This window comes from Leucopleurus acutus (assembly GCF_964270905.1).
Source record: "Leucopleurus acutus genome assembly, chromosome: 18".
NCBI classification, from domain to species: Eukaryota; Metazoa; Chordata; class Mammalia; order Artiodactyla; family Delphinidae; genus Leucopleurus; species Leucopleurus acutus.
The window spans coordinates 35,357,585-35,385,206 of NC_139160.1; the positions used below are offsets into that span (position 1 = coordinate 35,357,585).

The 27,622-nt window shown below is 33.8% G+C and overlaps 1 protein-coding gene across 2 annotated transcripts in view; it reads left to right on the forward strand.

Annotated features, from left to right (window-relative positions):
* KLHL1 (kelch like family member 1) overlaps positions 1-27,622 on the forward strand; it is a gene marked incomplete at both ends in the record, with an annotated part of 371,340 nt that overhangs the window by 131,285 nt on the left and 212,433 nt on the right. Inside the window, 2 exons of one of the 2 annotated variants that reach the window (XM_082859184.1) lie at positions 13,905-14,087; positions 26,054-26,190. In XM_082859184.1, coding sequence (XP_082715310.1) covers positions 13,905-14,087; positions 26,054-26,190 — 320 coding nt within the window. The remainder of the gene's footprint in view (positions 1-13,904; positions 14,088-26,053; positions 26,191-27,622) is intronic. The other variant, XM_082859185.1, reaches the window with a different exon arrangement.

A 27,622-nucleotide genomic window follows, 5' to 3' on the forward strand; every position in this document is an offset into this window, starting at 1 on the left:
GGCAAAGGTTTATTAGGATCCACCTGGATCTTAATTGGTGGGGCTGAATAAATGTGTCCTATGTCATTTTAAAAGGTGAACCATAAGTTAGGAGGAACTGAATCTAGGAAATCCTTGTGATTGGGAATTGACAAGACAGCAGCAAGGATGAGGATCTCAATATAAGGACTAGATTTAGAAGTAGACCTGGAGGGGTCAAGGACTTGTAAGTGTATTTCCCCTTTTGGGGAAAAGGAAATAGTAGCTTGTAATATTTGCAGGAGGTCTCAGCCCAAAAAGTACAGAAAGAAAAAGAAGAAACTGGTGAGTTCCCTGAAAAGACCCTATCTCAGAAAGCAAAGGAGCTTTTCTTACCTTCATATCTGTGTTGGAAACTCCCACCATTTGTACCTTTTCTATACTCTGAGGAAGGGGGGTCTTGAAGCTGGTGGGGTTCAAGACAGACAAAGTTACTCCTGTGTCTACAAGAGCAGTAATAGCATTGGGTCCTATAAAGAAAGTCCTATTCTCCCCATGGTGTTAGTGGGAGTATTGGTAAGACCCCAATACTTTCCTCAGAGCATCCCTATTCATGAGTATGTATGAAAGGGAGACACTTTTCGGTGTTTCAGTGTCAGACACTTTTCAGATATCCTAAAAAGGGTCAGAACAAGGGGCTTTGGGCTGATGATAAGGCCTTCTTTTTAACTTTGGTTAATTCCTCTTCCTGGCAGCTTATAATAGTGGCAGGGACTTGGATCCCAGAAGGGGCCCTTGAGAATTTCAGTCTTTCCATTTGCTGCAGCTGTAAATCAATATTAGTGGTCTTAAGTTTTTCTGTACATTTGATTGTTATAGATAGCTGATTACCCAAATTGACCAGATCAGGAGAGGCCATTGTTTTCCAATTTAATTGTGCCCATTTCATCAGCAATCCAAATTTCTCATCTAATCCACCAACAAAGATTGAATTAAAGAGGATTTGAGCATTGTTTTCCCTAGCAAGTAGCAGAGTTTTCCCAGAGTACTATCTCTAGGCATGAGTGATAAGCACAAACAGTTTCCTCAGGTGTTTGTGTAGAGTCTGAATTTTTCCTCAGTCAATGGGATGAGAAAAGCCCAAGGAATTTCTTCATGAAGGGCTCAAGCTAACTAAGAAGCTTGTCTTACTGCACTGATGTTCTTTCTATGGATATCATCTAAAGGGTGAAACCAGGCAGCAGTAGTTTGCCAGTGTCTGGCTTGGTTTTCTCTGATTAAAATGCTCAGTAGGTGATACAAGTCAGAGAATCCTGGATCATAGGTTTGTATCACAAGGTTAAGTCCTTCTGAAAAGCAGAAGGGGTCCTCAGTGGCCTTGGGAAATTCCTTAACTATGGCCCATAATTCTGCAGGAGATCAAGGCCTATATTCTACCAGATAGCCGGTACCATCAGGGTTCTAAGTAGTGAAAAAGGGAAAGGTTTGTCCGGAAACTATAAGGTAGGGAGATTTTGGAGGAGGAAGAGGAGAATAAGAAAGACAAAATGGCATTGGGAATTCCCTGGTGGTCCAGTGGCTAAGACTCTGTGCTTCCACTGCAGGGGGCACGGGTTTGATCCCTGGTTGGTGAACTAAGTTCACGCATGCCGAATGGCACGGTCAAAAGAAAAAGGATAAAAGAAACATAAAATGGTAGCTTAGCAAGTTCTGGGTAAGTAGGGGCCCAAGGAGAAGGAAGGGAGGAAGTGGCCTCTTGACCCATTCCCAGGGTGTCTAGATGAGAGCATAGATCGTTATTTGCAGTAATAAGCTTAGAAACAGTATCCTGAAGTGAAGCAGTTTTATGTATTTAATTTATTTTTTTCTCATCTTTATTGGAGTATAATTGCTTTACAATGTTGTGTTACTTTCTGCTGTACAACAAAGTGAATCAGCTATATGTATACATATATCCCCATATCTCCTCCCTCTTGAGCCTCCCTCCCACCCTCCCTATCCCACCCCTCTAGGTGGTCACAAAGCACAGAGCTGATCTCCCTGTGCAATGCAGCAGCTTCACACTAGCCATCCATTTGACATTTGGTACTGTATATATGTCAGTGCTACTCTCTCACATCGTTCAAGCTTCCCCTTCCCACCCTGTGCCCTCAAGTCCGTTCTCTACATCTGTGTCTTTATTCCTGCCTGGCCACTAGGTTCATCAGTACCATTTTTTTTTAGATTCCATATATATGCGTTAGCATATGGTATATGTTTTTCTCTTTCTGACTTACTTCACAGTGTATGACAGACTCTAGGTCCAACCACCTCACTATAAATAACTCAATTGTATTACTTTTTATGGCTGAGTAATATTCCAATGTATATATGTGCCACCTCTTCTTTATTCATTCATCGGTCAATGGACATTTAGGTTGCTTCCATGTCCTGGCTATTGTAAATAGTGCTGCAATGAACATTGTGGTACATGTATCTTTTTGAATTATGGTGTTCTCAGGGTATATGCCCAGTAGTGGGATTGCTGGGTCATATGGTAGCTCTATTTTTAGTTTTTTAAGGAACCTCCGTACTGTTCTCTATAGTGGCATTCCCACCAACAGTGCAGGAGTGTTCCCTTTTCTCCAAACACTCTCCAGCATTTACTGTTTCTAGATTTTTTCATGATGGCCATTTTAACTGGTGTGAGCTGATACCTCATTGTGGTTTTGATTTGCATATCTCTAATGATTAATGATGTTAAGCATCTTTTCATGGGTTTGTTGGCAATCTGTATGTCTTCTTTGGTGAAATGTCTGTTTAGGTCTTCCACCCATTTTTAGATTCAATTGTTTCCTTTTTAGATATAGAGCTGCATGACCTGCTTGTATATTTTGGAGATTAATCCTTTGTCAGTTGCTTCATTTGCAAATATTTTCTCCCATTGTCTTTTCATCGTTTATGTTTTCCTTTGCTGTGCAAAAGCTTTTGTTTCATTTGATTATTTTTATTTTTATTTCCATTACTCTAGGAGGTAGGTCAAAAAAATCTTGCTGTGATTTATGTCAAAGAGTGTTCTGCCTATATTTTCCTGTGAGAGATTTACAGTGTCTGTCCTTATATTTACATCTTCAATGCATTTTGAGCATTTTGAGCTTACTTTTGTGTGTGGTGTTAGGAAGTGTTCTAATTTCATTCTTTTACATGTAGTTGTCCAGTTTTCCCAGCACCACTTATTGAAGAGGCTGCCTTTTCTCCACTGTATATTCTTGCCTCCTTTGTCAAAGATAAGGTACCCGTATGTGCATCAGTTTATCTCTGGACTTTCTACCCTGTTCCACTGATCTGTAGTTCTGTTTTTGTGCCAGTACCATACCACCTTGATTACTGTAGCTTTGTAGTATAGTCTGAAGTCAGGGAGCCTGATTCCTGAGCTCCAATTTTCTTTCTCAAGATTGTTTTGGCTACTTGGGGTCTTTTGTGTTTCCATATAAATTGTGAACTTTTTTGTTCTAGTTCTGTGAAAAATGCCATTGGTAGTTTGATAGGGATTGCAATGAATCTGTAGATTGCTTTGGGTAATATAGTTATTTTCACAATGTTGATTCTTCCAATCCAAGAACATGGCACATCTCTCCATCTATTTCTATCGTCTTCAGTGTCTCATAGTTTTCTGCATACAGGTATTTTGCCTCCTTAAGTAGGTTTATTCTTATGTATTTTATTCTTTTTGTTGCAGTGGTACATGGGAATGTTTCCTTAATTTCTCTTTCAAATTTTTCATCATTAGTGTATAGGAATGCAAGAGATTTCTGTGCATTGATTTTGTAACTTGCTACTTTACCAAATTCATTGATTAGCCCTAATAGTTTTCTGGTGACATCTTCAGGATTTTCTATGTACAGTATCATGTCATCTGCAAATAGTAACAGTTTAGCTTCTTTTCCAATTTGTATTCCTGTTATTTCTTTTTCTTCCCTGAGTGCCACTGCTAAAAATTCCAAAACTATGTTGAATAGTAGAGGTGAGAGTGGGCACCCTTGTCTTCTTCCTGATCATAGAGGAAATGCTTTCAGTTTTTCACCATTGAGAATGATGTTGGCTATGTTTTGTTATATATGGCTTTTATTACTTTGAAATAACTTCCATCTATGCCCACTTTCTGGAGAGTTTTTTTTTATCATAAATGCGTGTTGAATTTTGTCAAATTTTTTTCTGCATCTATTGAAATGATCACATGATTTTTATCCTTCAATTTGTTAATATGGTGTACCACATTGATTGATTTGCTCTACTGAAGAATCCTTGCATTACTGAGATAAACCCCACTTGATCATGGTGTATGATCCTTTTAATGTGCTCTTGGATTCTGTTTGCTTGTATTTTGTTGAGGATTTTTGCATCTATATTCATCAGTGATATTGGCCTGTAATTTTCTTTTTCTGTGACATCTTTTTCTGGTTTTGGTATCAGTGTGATGGTGGCCTCATAGAATGAGTTTGAGAATGTTCCTCCCTCTGCTATATTTTGGAAGATTTTGAGAGCGATAGGTGTTAGCTCTTCTGTAAGTGTTTGATAGAATTCGCCTGTGATGCTATCTGACCCTGGGTTTTTGTTTGTTGGAGGATTTTTAATCACAGTTTCAATTTCAGTGTTTGTGGTTGGTCTGTTCATATTTTCTATTGTGTCCTGGTTCAGTCTTGGAAGGTTGTACTTTTCTAAGAATTTGTCCATTTCCTCCAGGTTGTCCATTTTATTGGCATATAGTTGCTTGTAGTAGTCTCTCATGATCCTTTGTATTTCTGCAGTGTCTATTGTTACTTCTCCTTTTTCATGTCTAATTCTGTAGATTTGAGTATTCTTCCTTATTTTCTTGATGAATCTTGAAAATGGTTTTTCAATTTTGTTTATCTTCTAAAGAACGAGCTTTCAATTTTATTAATCTTTGCTATTGCTTTCTTCATTTGTTTTTCATTTATTTCTGATCTGATCTTTATGATTTCTTTCTTTCTGCTAATTTTTTTTAAATTTTTCTTTCTCTAATTGCTTTAAGTGTAAAGTTAGGCTGTTTATTTGAGATTTTTCTTGTTTTTTGATATAGTGTTGTATTGCTATAAACTTCCCTCTTAGAACTGCTTTTGCTGCAGCCCATAGATTTTGGGTCACTGTGTTTTCATTGTCACTTATTTCTAGGTATTTTTTGATTTCCTCTTTGATTTCTTCAGGGATCTCTTGGTTGTTTAGTAGCACCTTGTTTAGCCTCCATGTGTTTGTATTTTTGACAGTTTTTTTCCTGTAATTGATATGTAGTTTCATAGCACCGTGGTCAGAAAAAATTCTTGATACCATTTCAGTTTTCTTGAACTTACCAAAACTTGATTTGTGATCCAAGATGTGATTTATTTTGGAGAATGTTCCATGGGCACTAGAGAGAAAAGTGTATTCTGTTGTTTTTGCATGGAATGTCCTACAAATATCGATTAAGTTCATCTGTTCTAATGTTTAATTTAAAGCTTTTGTTTCTTTATATATTTTCAGTTTGGAGACCTGTCCTTTGGTGTAAATGGGGTGTTAAAATTCCCCACTATTTTTGTTACTGTTACTGTCGATTTCCACTTTTATGGCTGTTGGCATTTGCTTTATGTATTGAGGTGCTCCTATATTGGGTGCCTAGTTATTTATAATTGTTATATATTCTTCTTGGATTGATCCCTTGATTGTTATGTAGTGTCCTTCCTTGTCTTTTGTAATAGTCTTTATTTTAAAGTCTATTTTGTCTTATGTGAGTATTGCTACTCCAGCTTTCTTTTGGTTTCCATTTGCTTGGAATATCTTTTTCCATCCCCTCACTTTCAGTCTATATGTGTTCCTAAGTCTGATGTGGGTCTCTTGAAAACAGTATATATCTGGGTCTTGTTTCTGTGTCAACCAGTCTGTGTCTTTTGGTTGGAGCATTTACATTTAGGGTAATTATTGGCATGTATGTCACTATTAACATTTTCTTAATTATTTTGGGTTTGTTTTTGTAGATCTTTTACTTCTCTTGTGCTTCCTGCCTAGAGAAGTTCCCTTATCATTTGTTGTAAAGCTGATTTGGTGGTGTTGAATTCTCTTAACTTTTGCTTGTGTGTAAAGCTTTTGATTTCTCCATCAAATCTGAATGAGGTCCTTGCTGGGTACAGTAATCTTCAGTGTAGATTTTTCCCTTTCATCACTTTAAATATATCCTGCCATTCTCTTCTGGCCTGCAGTGTTTCAGCTGAAATATCAGCTCTTAACCTTATAGGGATACTTTTGTACGTTATTTGTTGCTTTTCCCTTGCTGCTTTTAATATTTTTTCTTTGTGTTTAATTTTTGTTAGTTTGATTAATATATGTCTCTGTGTGTTTCTCCTTGGGATGCCTATAATTTGATTGTTGGTGCACTTATGTTGTCCCAGAGGTCTCTGAGACTGTCCTCCCTTCTTTTCATTCTTTTTACTTTATTCTGCTATGCGGCAGTTATTTTCACCATTCTATTGTCCAGCTCACTTATCCGTTCTTCTGTATCAGTTATTCTGCTATTGATTCCTTCTAGACTAGTTTTAATTTCAGTTGTTATGTTGTTCATTACTGTTTTTCTGTTCTTCTAGTTCCTCATTAAACATTTCTTGTACTTTCTCTATTCTATTTTCAAGATTTTGGATCACCTTTACTATCATTACTCTGAAATCTTTCAAGCAGTTTGCCTATTTCCTCTTCATTTATTTGGTCTTGTGCATTTTTTTCTTGCTCTTTTGCCTGCAAGATATTTCTCTGTCTTCTCATTTTGACTTATGTACAATATTTTAGTTCTTTTTTTCCCTAGGCTGCAGAGTCATAGCTTCTCTTGCTTTAGTTCTCTGACCCTGGTGGTGCGGTTTATCCAATGTTTTATGTAGGCTTCCTGATTGGAGGAACTGGTTTCTGCATTCTGATGGGTGGAGCTGAGTCATTTCCTTCTGATGAGCAGGGCCATGTCACGTTGTGTGTTTTTGGGGTGTCTGTGACCTTAGTATGACTTTATGCCTTCTGTGTCTTCATGGGTGGGTTTGTGTTCCTGTCTTGTTTGTTGTTTGGTGTGAGGCGTCCAGCACTGGGGGTTGCAGGCAGTTGGGTGGAACCGGGTCTTAGATTCAGGTAGAAACTCTGTGAGAGCTCTTGGTGATTAATCTTCCCTGGGGCCAGGAATTCTCTAGTGGTCCAGCGTCCTGGACTCTGTGCTCCCACTCCAGAGCCTCAGGTCCAACTTCTTGTCAAGGAACCAAGGCCCTGCAAGTTGCTTGTCCTGGCAATAAAGGAAATTAAAAAAAAGAAAAAACGAATGAAACCCCAGACAAATGGTAAAAATAAAATCAAACAAACAAAAACAGAAACAGGGAAACACACACACACAAGAAACAAAAACAAAAGCAAATGAAACAAAAAGCAAGAGAACAACAGACAAACAAAAGAACCCAAGAACGAAATCAAAGAATTAAAAAGAAAACTAACAAAAACACAAAACCCATAAAAACAAACCAAAGCAGAGTGCCAGCTGAAGAATGAAGCAAAGAAACAAAACAGATTGACAAAAATGATAGAAGAAAGAAAAGGAGAAAGGGGAAAAAAGACAGAACAACATAAAAGGAAAGTAGAAATATAAATATAAATGAATAAATAAATAAATATAAATATAAATATAAATATAAATATAAATGAATAAATAAATAAATAAATAAATAAATAAATAAATATATATTTATATATTATATATATATATATATATATAATAGTATATATATATATATATATATATATATACTAAAGAAGGAAAAAAAAAGACAAACATAACCCCAGAGAAATGGTAAAGACAATATCAAACAAACAGGGACTTCCCTGGTGATGCAGTGGTTAAGTATCCTCCTGCCAATTCAGGGGACACATGTTTGAGCCCTGGTCTGGGAAGATCCCACATGTCTCAGAGCAATTAAGCCCATGCGCCACAGCTACTGAGCCTGTGCTCTAGAGCCCATGAGCCACAACTACTGAGCCCTCATGCCACAACAACTGAAGCCTGCATGCCTAGAGCATGCATTCTGCAACAAGAGAAACCACCCTAATGAGAAGCACACCACAATGAAGAGTAGCCCCCACTCACCACAACTAGAGAGCTCGCATGCAGCAATGAAGACCCAATACAATGAAAAATAAATAAATAAAATTGATTTGAAAAGAAAAATCAATCAAACAAAAAAAGAAACAAGGAAACATGCACAAACAAAAGAAACAAAAACAGAAGCAAATAAAACAAAAAGCAAGAGAACAACCAGACAAACAGAAGAACCCAAAAGTGAAATCAGACAACTAGAATCAGAACTAAGAAAAACAGAAAACCTAAAAGCAAACCAAAGCAGTGTGCCAACTGAAGAATAAAGCAAGGAAACAGAACAAACTGATAAAAATGACTAAAATAAAATGGGAAAAGACACAGAAAAGTAAAGTAGAAATAGAAATATTAAAAAATTAAAAATATATTAAAGAAAAAGAAGAAGAAAAAAGGTAAAGGAAAATAACACAGAACAACAGAAAAGCAAAGTAAAAATATAAATTAAAAAATAAATATGTTATAAAACATGAAGATCCCAAAAGACTAAATAAAAGAAAAACTACTAAAACAACAAAAACAACAAACAAAAAATGCCAGAACCAAAAACAGAATGAGACAAAACATAATCAAATTAATAGTAATAATTATGTTTCCCTGGGTTCTCAGCTGTAAGAGTTTTTGCACACGCCATGAGCCACAGCCCACCTCCACCTCGGCAAGAGGCCATCTTCTGCCTCTGGGCTGGTCTCTGGACCTGCTGAGGGCCCTGTGGGCCCCACTCAGAGTCCAATCATGCCCAATTCCTGCCTGTGCTTGTCCCCAAAGTCCACAGCTGCCAGACCTAGACCATTTTCATTTGTAGGAATATTCATTGTCTACTCAGATATTCCATAGATGCAGAGTCTACCTAACTGATCATGGGGATTTAATCCATAGCTTGTACAGCTGATGTAAAGATTTTTGATCTTCTTCCTTAGTCACCCCATTCCTGGGGTTCAGCTTTGGTTTTATCCCCACCTCTGTGTGTGGCCTACCCATAGGAGTCTTGTCCTGAGGCTGAATTGGAGCTCTTGGGTCTGCCCCAGTGAGGACAGGGCACAGAGGTGGTATGACTACTTGGATCGCTGGAGCCCCGGTGTTGCCAAATGCAGTGAAGCAATTTTAGATTCACAGACCTTTTGGGTTTCATGAGTTCATTGGGAGACTTCAGTATTCCAATTGTAATAGGTTTCCCACTCTATTTGTTTAGTTTCAGACCTTTAGCCTCTAATTATGCACACACACAGAAAAGACCAATTTTTGAATTTCAAAAGTTCCCTATTGTAACCAGTTCAATTTTGTGTCATCTCTGTTATACCATTACCATTTACCTAGGTAAGCACAAGAGGCAGCCCCATACTTTTTGTACCTGTACCCAGCAGGAGTCCCAGATAGGAGATAATCCTCCCTCATAACAGTCTTAGACTGTAAACGTCCCATTATAGTGCACTCACCAAAAGAGAGCAATCCCTCATGTGATCGATCAAATAAAAGACACCAAGGATAATGATCTAAACCTCAACCAAGGAAGGAGGTTCTGGACCAAGGGGACTTATGACCCAGGTCCAGAACAACAAAGGATGTGACAGAGCAAAAAGGACTCACACAAGTACCTTGCTCAGATCTACATCAGCTTCAGAGATGGGGGGGGCAGAGCATTTTGCATCCCACTTCTGACACCAAAAATGTCAGCTGAAAGGACCGCAAACTATAAAAAGGCAAAGAGGTAGTTTACATGGGGGTCTTAGAATTGCAATTCAAGGATCAAAGTTTCTGGAGAAAATCAGAATGGTGTCCCATCAGAAGAAAATGGGCAAGGGTTTTTAATAGGAAAAAGTGGGAAGTTAATGCAGGCTTACACAAGTTGTTCACCAAGAATTTGGATTTGAGGGAAAATCTTTCTTTACATATGATTGATTTATGGAATTCATCTCATTTGTTACTAGGGAAAGTTATGTTTTGTTAGGCTAGACAAAGTCTAGTTCTCAGCAATTACTTATCAGCTTTAATTTACAGGGTTCAGCAGAAGCCTCACATGAGCAGCAAATGTGCAGGCTCTCAGGTCACATCTCAGTCATCCTGACATAGTTCTTTTCACAAGGTCAAGAAAAATTTTTCTTTGTTTTACTGCTTTACATATCTTAGGTTGGGGAAATCTTTAGTATCTTTAAATTCTGATGGGAAGAAGTCATATTGGACTTTTAAAACTGTCTTTATTAAAACTAGAAGCTTTATATTGTTGGGTCACAATAAGGATAAAAGTTACAATGTCAGGGCTTCCCTGGTGATGCAGTGGTTGAGAGTCCACCTGCTGATGCAGGGGACACGGGTTTGTGCCCCGGTCCGGGAAGATCCCACATGCCATGGAGCAGCTGGGCCTGTGAGTCATGGTTGCTGAGCCTGCATGTCTGGAGCCTGTGTTCCACAACGGGAGAGGCCACAATGGTGAGAGGCCCACATACCGCAAAAAAAAAAAAAAAAAGTTACAATGTGAGACCAAAACATCTGAGGGACTCTCAGATTGGAAAGAGACTATAAAGTTTATTTAAGCTGAAGAAATAAAAGTTAGACAATAACAGAAATAATCCAATGTCAGGTTCTTTCTTAATACTTATAGGAAACATTGTAAAGATATGATCTTTATTTCCTAAAATTTTAAACATTTGTTAAAATAATAAGCCTAGATATATGATGGGTCTTAATTACACAATGAACTTTAACTTTAAAATCATACACATTCTGAAACACCTTTTTAGATCCTGAACAAAAGTTCAAGAGCAACAAACCCTACTCAGTTCTGAGATCAGGAAATGATTTATAAGGAAACATGTAAGCACTGTGACAGTGACTTTATAAGGAGAAAATAGAGACAAACCAACATAACTATTACTCTGGCAGATTAACTAACTTTCAAGAGAAGTGAATCGTTTTCATATATAATATGGAGAAACAAAACATGAGAAATTTCAGGTACAAAATCTAGGCATGAGCATGAACTCTAAAAAGAATTATTTTTGAGGCTAGTTTCCAGCTCTCTGTTCTTTTAAGACTTATTCTCAAATTATTTTCAAATTCTTCAGAAAAAGACCATGTTTATGTCATAATCAAGATTTGTTAATGTACCTAGATTATGTAAAAGAAGGCTATCTTGACAGCAATTAGCTTTTTGACTTTGAATAAATCCTGTCAAATTCTATGCCCTGTTTCATCTGATGTCTATGTTCTCACCAAGCTCTAAAACTGAAAGTGAAAGATATTCTATTTTTCACTATTTGCTCTAATATTGCACCCATCATAACTTGAGTGACTTGAAAATAAAGTATACTAAATTTTTTTCCCAATAAAATTTCCCAAGCTACAACATTCTTAATAAGGTATTTGGTTACTAATATTTTGCTATGATTTTTATAAATATATTTAGGAGAGACAATGGCCATTAATTTTCCTTCCTTGTAACATCCTTTTTAGGTTTTGTATCAAAGTTATATTTGCCTCATTAAAAGAATTGGGAGAATGATCACTTTTTCTGTTCTCTGGTGGAAGTCCTTTTATTTTCTTTTTAGTTTTTCATTGACTTTACTGTGGTGTGTAGTTTTCTTTGTTTTATCATGGGGTGTATAGTGAATCTTGAATCTGTGTCTTGATGTCTTTAACACATTTTCAAAAACTCTTGGCCATTATTTCTTCAGTTGGCCTTTGACCCATCATGTTTCTCCCCTGCTTTTTAGACTACAATTGCATGAATCTTATAATTTCTTACCATGTTTCATTTGTTTTCCAAACTATTGTTTTTTATCTTTTTATCTCAATATTTTAGTTTAAATGTTTTCTACTTATTTTTCAAATCACTATGTTCTTCATTTGCATTCAATCTACCAGCTCAGTGCATTTACCAAAATCATTAATTCAATTTCCTTATTTATTTCCATTTTATCTGTATAGAGCCTAATATTCTGTGAAATCCTCCAGCTTGTCATATATATTAAAACATATTAATGACAATTATTTTTACATCTACTGAATAACCAACTGTGGATCCATCCATTTAAGGATATCTGAAGCACCTGGGGTCATGTTTCTAATATCTGTTTTTCTCCCTATGTCTTCTTTCTCTATAGGTCTGCTATTTTTTTCTTTAATGTCAAGTATTTATATATATATATATATATATATATATATGAATGAAATAATAGAGTCTGGATGAAGTTAACTCTTTCTAAAGAGGGTTTATTTTGACTGCTGGCATTTACATTAGATCACTTTAATGCAATTAGAGATCTCATTGATTTAAATCTAGGTTTCACCCTTTGTATTATCTTGTCTATTTTCACTTTCCCTGATCTCTAAGATATAGTTCTTCAGGGAGTTCAGTTGAAAGCCCATTTTTATACCACAGTCCCCTGTCTTTGCTGGTCCTTAAATTCAAATTTTTATCTTTCAAACTCTGTTTAACTTCTCAACCTCACCTAAACTATTTTCTGCTTGTCTAGCACGTTTAGGAATAAGCAAATACCACTAGGGGAAAAGTGGCACAAAATAGCGGCCTTACTTGAACTTTCCTTCTTTATGTCCCCTCATTTGCCCTCAAGTTCTGGCTATATTTGAGGCCTATAATTCCAATATCCATTCCTCCCCCAAGCCCCATGGTACCACCAGAAGTTCTTCTTAGTTGCCACATTATTAGCTTCTGAGCTTCTCAGAATATGCTGCTTACAGTTGGGAGAAACCTTGAGGAGGAAAGAAAAAGCTGTGTAGAATTTTGAGCTGACTTCCATGAGTTTAGCTTATTTCTGGGATCTTGTTCTTTCAGGTCCTTAGTAGCTATAAGTATATTCCAATAGTTATTTTGATATTATATGTAATTTTTTCTGGTGTCCTTGGTGAGGGGTTTAGTCAGCAGTATGTTATTGCATTGTAATTGGAAGCAAAATTCTCCATGTTACTACTTATCTTGAAATAAATCATTTACTTCATTATTATTGTTATGTACTTAATAAATTTTCATTTGTAAGTTGTTTTAAGGATTTATTATCAGAGCACTTGATTGGGTCTGCTGAGCCTATCATGCATCTAAGTATATTGAGAGTCTTCTTGATATGAAATATGGTATCTTAAAGTCTTCATTGTGAAACAGTCTATGATATTAGTATATGTAGTAGCCAAACTTAAGTATCATGGACATTGTGAAATCCTAAAGTATTTTACATACATATACATATGTGTATATATATATATGTATATATATATATATATGATTAAGTATATATTAATACTGAGCTAATACATTCTGTATGTTTTTGTTTAATCAGTTTGATATAGAATATGAAACAACTTACTTTAAAATTTTTGTCAATCTTTTTTACAAACCATGTTTTATAATTCCTCACAATGAAAATTGCCTACTTCTGTAACGCAACATTTACTACAACCTCATAAGAATAGTAATTTAGAATAGTATAATTAGATGGTCTACCTCAATGTCAAATTGATTAAATTAACATTTTATTAGTAATAAATTTTAGAATAGGCATGTTTGTAATTTACCATTTCTGTGATGTTTTTCAAGTTTACTAATTTACTGTCTTAATAAATACAAATAACCTATCTTTTAAATCTCTTTAGGATGAGAAAAAAATTACAATTCATTTACTGCTTCTTAGAACAAATCATTTAACACCAAATTCATTTTTCTGATATATTAATAATGATTAACATAAGGAGAGATGTATTGATTTTTCCTATAAAATTCTAAAATTCTGTATGTAATTCTGGACAGTTGGTGGCACTTTCTAAACCTCTTCTTTCTGTGTATGGTTTTCAGGCTCTCAGCAACTAGCCATTCTCTGACACCTCAAAGTGATGTGGACTCCAGTAGCTCTGAAGAATTCTATCAGGCTGTGCATCATGCTGAGCAAACCTTCAGAAAAATGGAAAGTTACTTGAAACAACAGCAACTCTGTGATGTTATCCTGATTGTTGGGAACCGAAAGATACCTGCACATAGGTATAGTAATCTGTCTTTTTTGGAAATATGCATTCATATGTTTAGAATGATTGTCTGTTATGTAGATTGCAAAATATTCTGCAACTAGAAAATTAAGAATCCACATTTCTAAGAAAGCTTGGGTATTTTTCTTTTACTCTTGTTTATTTCCTTTTGTGGAGAGTTATAATGCCATTTTAAGTCATCTTTTTAAGAAGTAAAGCAAATATAAATAATTCAAAAATAAAACTTCTAATAAGGGTTGAAAAATACTTCATTTTATTGATTCACAATCATACTAATTGGAAATCAATTTTAACTTAGGAGGATGTACCTAAAGTCTGAAATGAGATATGCTTTTCTGTCAAAATTGAAAGGAAGGCAGGTTATCTTGGGTATACATTATTTATTTCAAATAGGAAAGTCAACCTATTTCATAGTGACATCTTTATTTTACATTGATTAAAAATTCTTTGTGACATACTAATATTATTCATAAGGCCCAATATATTTAAAGGTTAATACACTTTCAAACATCCCTTATGTATTTATGATTGATAATTCTAAGATACATGAACTAGATATCTGATTATTTTGTATCATATTGATATGATATCAGTTTACTTCTGAAACTTCATTAAGCTTGATGTTGATTTTTTATTCAGCTTTTCTATTTAATTTTTGAAATTTTAGGTAAAAAAATTTTAATTTAATTTTTTGATACTTATTATTTTAAATAGTTGAACATATGGGCAAATTACCTTAGACTACCTTGTTGTATGCCATTTAATTAATTGTATAACAAATGTTTTCAATGTACCCATTTCCCCTATTTTTTTAAATTAAATTATATTATCTAGATAATATATATGGACCTAAATGTGGATTCTAGAAAATAAGGATTCCAGAAAAATAAGGCTATATTTTTATTACGATAGCAATGTTAAAATGTGGTCATTAACTTTGAAGCAATACACTAGAAATGCATAGGAAAGAACATTTGACATTAACTAACTCATGTAAGTCATATGGGGTTCAATCTGTCAGCTAACTATGGCAAAAATTCTAATGATATAATATTTGCACTTATTTTTCAAGCACTTCTGTGAAATTGCATTATCATTAGCAAGAGAGCAGTTACATTGTCATTATTATGGAGACATTCAATATTGTAATATATATGGCAAATATGCAAATTATTCTGAGCTATCATCAAAATAGCATCTAGATAAAAATTCTATAGTAAGAGATATTTTAATTTGAGAATGTAGCTAAGTTTATTTCATTTAAATTGCACATTAGTTAAATAATTATATTTTATTTAACTTATATATAATTATATATTTGTTTAAGAAGATAGAGGGACTCAACTCAAAAGTATGTTAACACATCAAATGCTCATTAATTTTTTTTTAAAGAACAAAACTTTATATAATTTGTATAATCTTATTTTATTGGCTTTATTGGTAATAACTTAGTATTTCTCATTTGAATTCCCCCATATTAATTATATTCTACATTGTTTATTACTCTTATCTAGATTGTTAATGTTATTTTGTAAATAATGTATTTAATTATGCATTTATTTTGCAATAACCCATATGACTAAGACATAAATTTGTTTCTTGGTTTAGATTACTCTAAAATACCTGAGCAATGTATTATTTATATACATATTATTCTAAACATTTAAATATTTTATATATTTAGCAGATATTAAATTATCATCAATTAAATATTAATTATGTTTTTCTTAATATAAGAAAAATTGTACTCTCCACTAAATTTATTTAAATAAGGATTCATATTTTCTTACCCCATGGTTTAAAACTTAAGTACTATCTTTTTAACAAGTAAATTACATACTTATGTTTCTAAGTTAAACATATTTTAACAAATATGTGAGAAAATATTTATGGGACACCTGAAAAAAGCAAGCACTGTTTTCAATAATTGGAAATATGTTGCACCTCCTTATTTATACTTTTGCAAAATGAAATAACTGTAATTAATGCAAAATTAGATCTTTGTTTTAAACAAATAATCATCTTAGTAATAGTAATGAATGGATTTTTAAGTCATGCTGTTACATTTTGATTAACACAGTTGAGTATCGTCCTTGGGCAAAATATATATGATGTTGCACTCATTAGCAGTGAAAAATATAGGACTGTTAAAATAAGTTCAAATAATGAAAAAAGAAATAATTTGCATTAAGATCTCCTGCTCTTCCAGTAAATACACTGCAAGCTAATGTCATAAACAGTCATTCATAAAGTTCATGTATATTTATTTTCATATTAATTATCTTGTCATTTGAAACTCTCAAATCAATTCTTATTTAATTTAACAGATTATGACCATTAAAGGGCTCTCCATAAAACCTTTAGTTTATGTGATGACTATATTGTATATATATTTTTAACATGATGTAGGTCACAACTATCAATTTATTTATGAAATGCCATTTCTGTATAGGTACCTTAAGTTATTATTAGGCATATTTTTAAGTAGGTTAATTCTGAAAGGCTAACAATACTTAAGATGACACATTAATATATTTTCACCATGAAAAATAATGAAACTTTTGATTTTATCTGTGTTTCAGTTTCTCAGAGAAATTTGAAAATAAATATAGACTTCTCATAAATGGCCCAGAATAACTGATTAGCAATAAGTGAACCAAAACACTTGAATATAAAACCGTGAATACTAAATACAGGAATTTTGATAGGTAGGCTTCCTGTAATAAAGGATGTCAGATACTGAAAATTAGACTGGCAAGATCAATATTAATAATTTGGACAGTCAAATCTTCAATAGTAAAAAATTAAGGAGTTTTCATGGCTTACTCTCTCATAATGCACAGATATATAATGAAACACGGTTAAGCTATTGAAAGTTTTTTCTCCCTTTAGCCATTATTAAGAGTAAGTGCAGTGGATAGAAATAAATGACAAAATCTCAAATAGCTAACATCCTCTGAGTTGGAAATAATGTTACTTATAATTTTATGTGCATAGAAACAGTGTAGAAGCATATACAACCTACAGTCAATAAAGTTTTTTTTTTTTCCTGGGAGCAGGGTTGCTGGGCAGGATAAAAGAGGTGTTGCAATTATTTTTAATGTATAAACATATAAAGTCTTTGAACTTCTTATTATGAACATTTCATGATCAAATAAATACTTAATGAAAATTAAAATGATATGTGATGGGGACAAAACAGATTTTCTCTTTAGACCAAAATACTGGGCATTTCAGGAGGCATCATATTCCGTTTTCATTTTTGTGCATGTTTGACAATGATTTAATTATTTCAAAATACATTTATTATTTTAATGTTCTTTACTGAGCACAAGTATCAAGGAAATAGGTGAGGCTAAAAGTGGGAATTGATGTATTTAGAAACATATTTAATAGAGTAAAAAGAAATTACTTTAGAAGTAACTTAGATGTTAATACTCAGGAGTAGGCAAGTAGTAGTGTTTCTCTCTACTGGTGGAAAGTTTATTTATAGATATTCTTTGATGGGAGAGGAATAATTCATTTTTCCATTATATTAAATCCAACATCCACTTAAATCTCTCAATCAGCTTCGTAGTTTATAACAGTTCTGTACAAGCTTCTTGAAAAAAAAAAACATGTCCCAGTGCCTGTTGGTTTCAGTAACTCCAGGCAACTCCCACAGCTCCAGGCATCACCCATGGCACTAGGCTCCAGAAGGGCTCCTATGGACACAGGATGCCAATCTGCCCCTCACCCCAGATTACAAGGGGGTTCCTTGAACCTAGGCTTCTGGCTGGGCCCAACCAAACCAACTACTAGAGACCCAGGCTTTGATCCATTCTAGTGTCAGGCCAGGCCCCATATCTCCACTTTCTCAGTTCACCCCAGTTCCAGACCTGCCCCTGTGGACCCAAAGTCTTGGTTGGTTCCCATGGATCCAGACTCTCTGCTTTCTCAGCACCAGACTTGCTTTGTCAGAACAAACCCTCAGACTGGCCCCCAAGTTCCCAGTTTACAGGCTGACTCTGGTGGTCTCTGCTCCAGGCTTACCCTAGTGCTAAGCCAGCCACAAGAATAATCTAATACTGTAATGTGGTTGTGTGTTAATCACTTTAGTACAGAGGTTAGAGGACAAAAGTGTTAAAAATAAAAATAACTATAGTAATTTGTTAATGGATACACAGTATAGCAATAGGTAAATTGTGACATCAAAACAAAATACTGGGAGGAGTGGAAGTAAAAGGTCGAAGTTTTTGTATGCAATTGAAATTGTTATCAGCATAAAATAGACTTATTTTTATAGGATGTTTTATGTAAGCCTCATGGTAACCACAAAAGGAAAAAAGAGGGGAATCAAAGCATAACACTATAGAAAATTATCTGCTCCCAAAGAAAGATAGCAAAACTGGAAGAAAGGAACAAGGGACCTGCAAAACAGCCAGAAAACAATAAGCTGACATCACAAGTCCTTACCTATCGATAACTACTCTAAATGTAATTGGAATAAATTCTTCAATCAAAAGACATAGCGTTGGCTGAACAGCTTAAAAAATAAGACCCAACTATATTCTGCCTACAAGAGACTCACTTCGGCTTTAAGGACGCACGTCATGTCAAAGTGGAGGGATGGAAAAAGTTATTCCAAGCAAATGGAAACAAAAAGAGAGCAGGGGTAACTATAGTTATCTCAGAAAAAGTAAACTTTAAGTCAAAAATGGTAACAAGAGACAAACATGGTCATTATATAATATAAAACAATCAATCCATCAATAGGATATAACAATCATAAAAATATTGCTGTAATCATTTCACTATATATATGTATCAAATTCACATGTTATGTGTTAATAATATCTCAATAAAACTGGGCTGGGGAGGAGAAAAGAGAATCTGAAATATTTTGCTTTGCTTTTTTCCCCATCAATTCGACATCATTTTAATATCCTCTTTATACCCACTATGAATATTCAGCAGTCATGAAGCATCTTTCCTTGCATTAATTAAAATAAATGTTTATAAAGCGTATTGTAGCATTGGTCTATGCTCTATTGGTGACGCAAGAGGATTATAAAGCATGATAATTTTCCTCATGAAGCTTCCAATTATCTTGAGGAGGAAAAGGAACCCATAGGACAATTATGGAAATTATTATACTTGTAAGTAACTATAACTGAAATTTATAGTTTTGATTCCAAGTGCAAGAGATAATCAAACAAGGAAACAAATAATATATGACAGAGTATTATGAAAATATTTTTAGAGAAATTGTGTTTGAGTTCAACCTAGTGAAAAAGAACAAGTATACTATTTTAGATAGTAAGAATTGTATGGGAAAGAGAGAAATAAAGAATTTTTGGCTGTGGAAATTATAAGGTACCAGCTTAGTGAAAGTGGAGCAATTTGTATTGAACATACTAGGAAATTAAGCCATAAAAGTAGGACAAAAGTGGTTATGATAGATAGTGGTTGAAATCCCATAGAGAAGTTTGTATTTGAAATGATGTGTATAATTAAAAGTTCATGTAGGTTCTTGGAGAGAGGAGTAACATAATCAATTCAATAGTAATAATAATAATAATAATAATAATAATAATAGTTAACACTCACTATGTTGACTATGTGCCAAGCCATGTTTGAAGTGTTTTGTGTATATTGATCCATTTTGCCCTGAAAAGGAATAAAATTGTTTTCCCCACTTTTTTCTTATAGAATACAATATGGAGAAATTAAGGCATTCACCCAAATTATACATTTAATAAGTGGTGGAAATAAATTCAAACCCAGGCAGTCTGGCTACAGAAGTAATGCATTAACAACTATGATAGACTGCTTGTCATAATTTACAAAGACAGCTCTGAAAAATGGTACAGCTTTAAAATGTACAAAAGATGGGCACAGCAAAAACTAGTTAATGATCTAAGAAGCTGTTATAGTTAACCCAGGCATGAAATGAGAACTATATAAACATAGAAAAAGAGATGAACTGAGAAATATTTTGAACAGTGACATAAATCAGGATCCCTGGACATAGAGCTGGAGACCAGAGTTCAGGTATGCAGGATTTATTTAAAGAGTGTTTTCAGAAGAAGAGCAGGATAGGGCAGAGGAAGGAGCAAATCAAGGATGTGGTCTCAGCAGCAGCCTTGTTTTATCTTGAACTCCTGAGATGCTCTGGAGCAAGACTTGTTTCAGAGTTAGTCATACCCTGAGGAAAAGGGACAGTATTTTATACCTTGGTTCTATTAGTCATCATCATTGGGCCCACCCACAGGTTGAGAGTAGGGGGAGGTTGTGGAAGCTGGGGGATGAGATAAGAGGATCAGGAAGCACATGAAGTGAGCTCTTGTTGGAGCAAGTACAATTCTACAGAGAAGGGGCAACAGGGAGCAGTTAGGTGCCAACATCACTGGTGCTGGGGGCATTGTTGTGCCTCATAAAAGGGGTCTGGCCACCAAAACCACAAAGTCCAATAGAAAAGGAAAGATGGATTTTTTGTCATATTTGATATAGGCAACAAAGCAGAAGACATAAGTGATGACAATATCTCCTGTGAAAATTCAATATGTTGGTGATGCATCAATTAGAATCGGGAAGTAAAAATAAAAGAGACCTCACAGGGAAGACTTTGAGTTTAGTTGAGGGTATACTGGTATGCTCCTGAGCTATCTGGTCAGCAGTTTCTATAAGCATTTGAGATAAGATGTTAGATTAAAAGCACCATAAAATTATAATTAAGACCATGCTCAAAGATGATTCTGATAGTGAGTGTTAAGGCAAAAATTTAGAGGCTGAGAAAAAAACCTGGAGGCAATGAAAGGGTCAATAAGTAAGACTGTGAGAGTCAAAGAATCCGAGGAGAGCCTGGGTATAAGAAAGTCTGCACTGCCTTAGCTAAAATGGGATTTAAAGAAGGTGTGGGGGCCTTCCCTGGTGGTGCAGTGGTTGAGGGTCCGCCTGCCAATGCAGAGGACATGGGTTCGTGCCGGTCCGGGAGGATCCCACGTGCCACGGAGCAGCTGGGCCCGTGAGCCATGGCAACTGAGCCTGCGTGTCCGGAGCGTGTGCTCCACAACGGGAGAGGCACAGCGGTGAGAAGCCCGTGCACCGCTAAAAAAAAAAAAAAAAAAAAAGAAGGTGTGGGAAGCCCACAGGGTCAAACTCCACAACAAACTGGAGTAGGACTTAGAAAAGTTTAATAACTCTGAAAGGAAATAAATTTGTAGTGACCTTAATAAGAGATTTTTCCAGAGAGGTTGCACGCATTCATTTATTTATGCAGTTTTCACTCCTGCTTCTCTTGCATTAATAGAAGTTATATATATGTACCTATAAAGATATTACTTTCTGTTATGCATTGCATCCCTATTTTAACATCTAATTCAAATGTTGTGTCACTAAATCTAAAAGCAGTATAAACTCTTCTGTACTTCTCTTATTGAGTTAGCAGTATTTTGTATTTTATAGCCGATGGAGAAGATTTCATGTAATTATTTAAGATTGAATTCTATAGGTCTCATAATACTTTCCTCTACATGGATGTAACCTGGTTCTAAATAAAGCCCTTATATGATTAAAATTAAACTGGTTAACTTTATGTCAATATATTATTTCTTACGTTCTAGAAATGATACATGTGTGTGTGTATATATATATATATATATATATATATATATATATCTGGTTTATGATAGTTTACTTTCATATCATACAATGTTATATTCAGTTCTTTTGATAAAACTGATTTGACACTGATTTATCTAGTCAGTATGTAACAAATATTTAAAGATACCTGTATCAATTATTTTGTCAAACTTTGAGAATATAAAGAGTTAACATGTTTAGGTACTAATTGTCCATTTAAATGTGTAACAAACAAGTAATTTAAAATATTTCTAACGTGTTACCACCCTGGGCATTAATAGTTAAAATCATGAATCCCATTCTTAAATTCATGAAGTATATACTGAGGGTTTTTTTTTTTTCCAGTTAAAAAAGGATTGTCTCTCTTTGCTGAAGTTAACATTGAGCATGCCTTCTACTTATGTAGAAATAAAATATATAGCAGATAAAATTGCAGAATAAAATATAAAAATATTGACTTGAAAATTATGAAAACCATGCCTTGTATTGACCTTTCCTCCTCTTCTTTGCCTTACATTTTTCTTAGAAAGAAAAGTGCATCCAAAGTTTACTATTAAGTTGTTTAGCTTACAGATGTAAGCATCGCATTATTTCTTTTAATGTGTCTCTGTTATTTGAACATTTCCTTAAATTCTGGAACAGAAGATGATCTAAGCTCATCTTATACTTCCTCAGTTACAGATCTGTGGTTTGTTCTTTTTCCAAGGAACCTTAAATATACATACACATGTACATACATATGCATATGCACAAAAAACACAAGTATTTCTATTTTAAAAAATATTATGAATCATAAACTTATACTGATACTTCTAATTTGAATCCACTTTAAATAGAAAGAAGTTTCAGGATTAATTCAAACAACTGTTTAAAACACACCTCTTAACTACAGTTCAGTTCTGGTTTTTTTTTTTTTTTTATAATTCTCTATGTATTTAGAATAAGAACATATTGTCAAGTATTTCACTCATTCATTTTAAAGCATATTTCCACCTAGGATTTTAAAGTATATAAAAATCTTCATTGTCATTGAAACAACAATAAATCATAGAAAATTGAAATACTTACACTTTTTTAAAGCTATCAAATAACTGTGGCATAAAAAATAAAAATAACTAAAAACTAGAGTAATGCTCCCTTCTTAGCTTCTACTTTTTTGGGGGGCGGGGGTGGGCACAATGTCCATTTCACAACTGAAATTTACAACACATGGGAGATAGGCAGGAGAGTGTAATCCATGGTCAAGAGAAAAATCAGTCAATGAAAATCAACCTGGAAACAAGGCCATTAAAGCAACCATGAAAAATAATTTAAAATTTCTATAGAAAAAGATGAATATAATAAATAAAGCAAGGGAAAATTAAGAGAGATTTGGAAAAATTCAACTCACTAGAAATCATCTGCAATAAAACACAGAGTAAAAGAAAAATTGAGTATAAATTGAACTCACTCTACAACCTGTAAGGCGCTCTCAGTTATTGAAATACATATGTATTTAGTGTCCAAGAAAGAGTTAGAGAGTGAATTGGATGAAAAAATGAGGAATTATTGGCAGATAATTTTCTAATTTGATGAAAAAATCCATCCACCTCTCCAGGAAGCTCAGAAAATGGTAAGAAGAGTAAATACTAAGTAACCACATTTATGTAACTTAAGGCGTAATAGTCTAACTGCTAAAATCCTAAAATAAAGAGAAAAAAATAAAATAATTAGAGATAAAGGACATAGTAAATCAGGGAAACAATTATAAGAATGAAAACTGATTTCTATTAGAAACAATGGAGTCTTGACCATAATAGAATATTAGTTTTCTAGTTCCAAAAGAAAAAAGTTATCTCAATCTAAAATTCTCTATCAAGTGAAACTAACTTTATATTATCAATGTAGCTAAATAAAGACATTTTCAGGTAAATGAAAGCTGGGAGAGTTTATTGCCATCAGACCTGCACTACAAAAAATACTAAAGAAGTTTCTTCCTCTTGAAGGGTATTGATACTAGATTGATGCCTGCTTCTATAGAAATAAATAAAGAGCCTCATAAATGGTGAAGAAAGGAGTATATATAAAATAATTTTTTACTTTCACATGTATATTCTTCTTTAAAAAGATTCTTGACTGAACAAGAAGGAGTAAAAGAAATTATGCTGCTGTAAGGTTCTTACAGTGTTCACAAAGTAGGATAATTTTACTTGATGGTAGACTGTTACTAGTTAAAAATTAATGTTGTAATCTCTAGACAGAATTAGCAAGCTTCAGTGCAGGGGCCACATCTGGCATGCAGGTAGGTTTTGTAGGGACCATGAGCTAAAATTCCTTTTCACATTTTCCATTGACTGAATTTTCTTAAAAGGAAAACATGATAGAGAGGATATGCATGACTTTTAATACCTAGAATACTTAATATCTGGCTCTTTATAGAAAAAATTCTGGTGCCTACTTAAGAGCAACCACCTTAAAGAATGCAAACATACATGTAAGAAAAAGAGGTAGTTAAAATATAAATGAATGAGATGAAATAAAGACAATAAAACCAAAAGAATAAATGGAGCAGATAAAAAATATATAAATGAGTAGAATGATAGAATTAAACCTAAACATAATTTTATTAATAATAAACATTTAAAAATTTCAGAACATGAATCAAATGGGCTAATTCTTGAGAAATGTGAAATGTAAAAATTGATGAAGAAAAAGAGTATATAAACAAGCCTTTTGGCTTATTCAAAAATTGAAATTGTATTGATATGTCACCTTTTCCCAAAATAGCCCAACTAAGATTTTCTTCAAGTAAGCTCTAGAACATCTTTAAGGAAAAATTATTTACTTTCTTCTGTAAGTTGTTATACAAAATTATAAAGAGTTTAAGCTGCCAGCTCATTTTATGAGACTAGTATAATCTTGATTAAAGAGGCAACTAAGAAAATGCAAGAAAAGAAAATAGCAGATTCATTTCTCTTATGATTTAAATAGAAAAATCCTAAAAATAATTTTGATTCAGAAGAAAGGCATTTTATGAATTTTAGCATCCACATGTTTTAATCTGTTTAGCAAAGCTAAAAATTAAAGGAGTCTTCCTGACTTGGTAAAGCTTATACACTAATACTTTCAGCAAGCATACTGCTGAAAGGAGACCCTAGATGTGACTCGTTTAGGGTAGAGAATAACACAAATTTTCTCCCCTGGCACAGCTGCCATTTAACATAACACTGAGGTCCTGGATGAAGTTTAAAGAAAAGCAAAAGAAAAGGAGTTATAGAGAATTAACAGGAATTGGTCAAAATGAGATTGTTTGCAGATGATATAATAATCTACCTAGAGGACAAAGCAGTTGAATCGAAAGGACTAATAAGATAATTCAGTACATGTGCTAGATAAAAGATGGATACATGAAAGTTCCAGCTAATGAATTCTAAACCAACAAAAATCAACAAGTAAGAATTTTTTAGAATTTTTTAAAAAGTTACTGTACATAATACCAACAAAATTCTAAAGTAAATAAGAATCAAAAAAGAATAAACAAGACAATTTTGGAACAAAAAGTTAAAATTTGAATAAAAAGCAGACAAGATATTCTGAATATGTGGAGAGATATTGTATATTTTTGTATTGGATGACTTTATATAATAAATATACCAACTATCCTCAATTAAATCAGAAATTCAGTGTATTTTTAATTAAAATTCCACTTAATTTATTTGAAGAGCTTACTTTAAATTTTATATGAAGAATAAAACTCCACTAATAATTAAATGAAAAAAAATAAAAAGGGAGGATTTGTTTAATTGGTTATAGACTATTTAGAATCATAGTATTACAAAAGTATTGTATTGGTACAAGAATAGGCAAATAAGCAAAAAAAGAAAAAAGTCAGCGACAGATCACTGTACATTCAGGACTCAAATTTGCAATATAGTTGGCTCTGTTAATTCACTGGGACAAATCAACTTCTTTAGTAGTTTCATGAAATATGGATGAGTATGTAGAGAGAAATAAAATTGAAATCCTATCCAAAAGGATGAAAGATCTAGATGTGAAAGAAAAAAATGTATTAAAAATTATAGAAGAAAATGTAAGACAATGCTCTGTGACCAAAAGTTGGAGCAGAATTTCCTAAATCAGATTTTAAAAGTGTAATTCATAAGGCGATAAACAGATAGATGGATAGAGGATACATACACACATAATGGATGATAGATAGATAGGCAGCTAGCTAGATAGATAGATAGATGATAGATAGATTGATTGATAGACAGATAGATAGATAGATAGAGTCCTCTGCACTGCATTCTTGTTGACACTTACATTCGTGGCCTAAATTAGATCCTGTGACTCTTTCAGGCTTGTTTTGAGCTCAGTCTCCGACTATTTTGCTGCCATGTTTACAAGTGATGTTTGCGAAGCCAAGCAAGAGGAGATCAAGATGGAAGGCATAGACCCAAATGCTCTCTGGGACCTTGTTCAATTTGCATATACAGGTACAGTAAAAGAATTATAGCTTCATGTTAATGTCTTGTGAATGTTAGAATTTGAACACAGGTTTTAAAGCTTAAAAAAAAAACTGTTGAGCATGTATCTTTCATTTCTTTTAGTTGAGAAAAATCAGACTACCTTTTCATTTGTCATTAAAATCATCAATGTACATATGTATACATATGCTCTACACTCTTCCACAAAGAATTTAAACTGGTTTATAATAATAGTCAATGGAATGAGCTTGGGAGAGGAGAAGAGAGGTTATTAATTATTAACTATGAATTTGTTTATGGTCAAACTTAGAGCATTAAGAAAGAAAATTTTCATTTTCTTTCTTTAAGGAAATGATGGGTTCAAATAACTATTTTTTTTCTTGTAATGTGTTTATTTCAATATTAAATCCTTCACAAAATGGACTTGGCAAACTTAGTTAAAAAGGAAAATGAAGATAACTAGAGTTGTGAAAATGGCTATTTTGGAAGCTTTTTCTCCTGATCTACTATGCTCTTCTTTCTATTGGTCTTTGCACCATATTAGCACAAATAATTTTGCCAATTTAGCAAACATTTGTTGAATGTTGCTCAATGTGCAAGTATTAGCTGTATCTCTGGAGAATAAACTAGTGAATAAACCATGTCTGCCCTCCAGAAGCTCACAGTCCAAGTGGAGAAAACAGTTAGACAAGGGATAAATATGATAGAATACGAAATGTTAAGAGGGAGTTAGAGGGCATAAAACCTGCTATTCAGAGCATTATTATGGCTCACATTCATTTAAAACATTTTAATAACTTTCCAGATTAATAACAGAAGGGGACATATTATACTAAAATCTTGTGACAGAAGCAAAGGCAAATAGTATGGATTGAAGTAATATTTTTTAGAAGTGGTATATAGTTCATTTTGCCTGAAATGAGGAAAGAAAGAGAAGCTAGAGCCTGATTACCAAACTAGCAGGACCCTAATTTAAGGAGATGTGTTTTTGCAGCATTTCTGGTTACGGGGAAACGAGAGATGTCATTGTGAAGATCACCCACTAGAACCAAAATTTGTGGAACTAGTGGGAATCTGTCCTCTTGGAGGATTTAGCTTCTTACAGAGAGGAGTTTGCTACACTAATGTTACACTTAGTAAATGAAACCTCTTTGGAAAGAAAAATGCACATGTTCTGGATGCTTGAATCACAAAGCAGCAATGTAATGGAAAGACTTAGACATTTTCCAGCCTCAGTAATTTTTAAATTATAGTTTGTCAAAGCAAATATTGCATGGACAAAGTTAAACAGGTAAGCAAGTTTTTCTTCAAGTCTGTTGCAATAGGGGAGAGAGACCAGAACTCAGTCTTTACCTAATAATGCTGAAACAAAGGTGGGGGGGCGGGATTTTTAAGTGCTGGGGTAAAAGAGAGAACACAGACCATTGCTGATTGGCTTTAC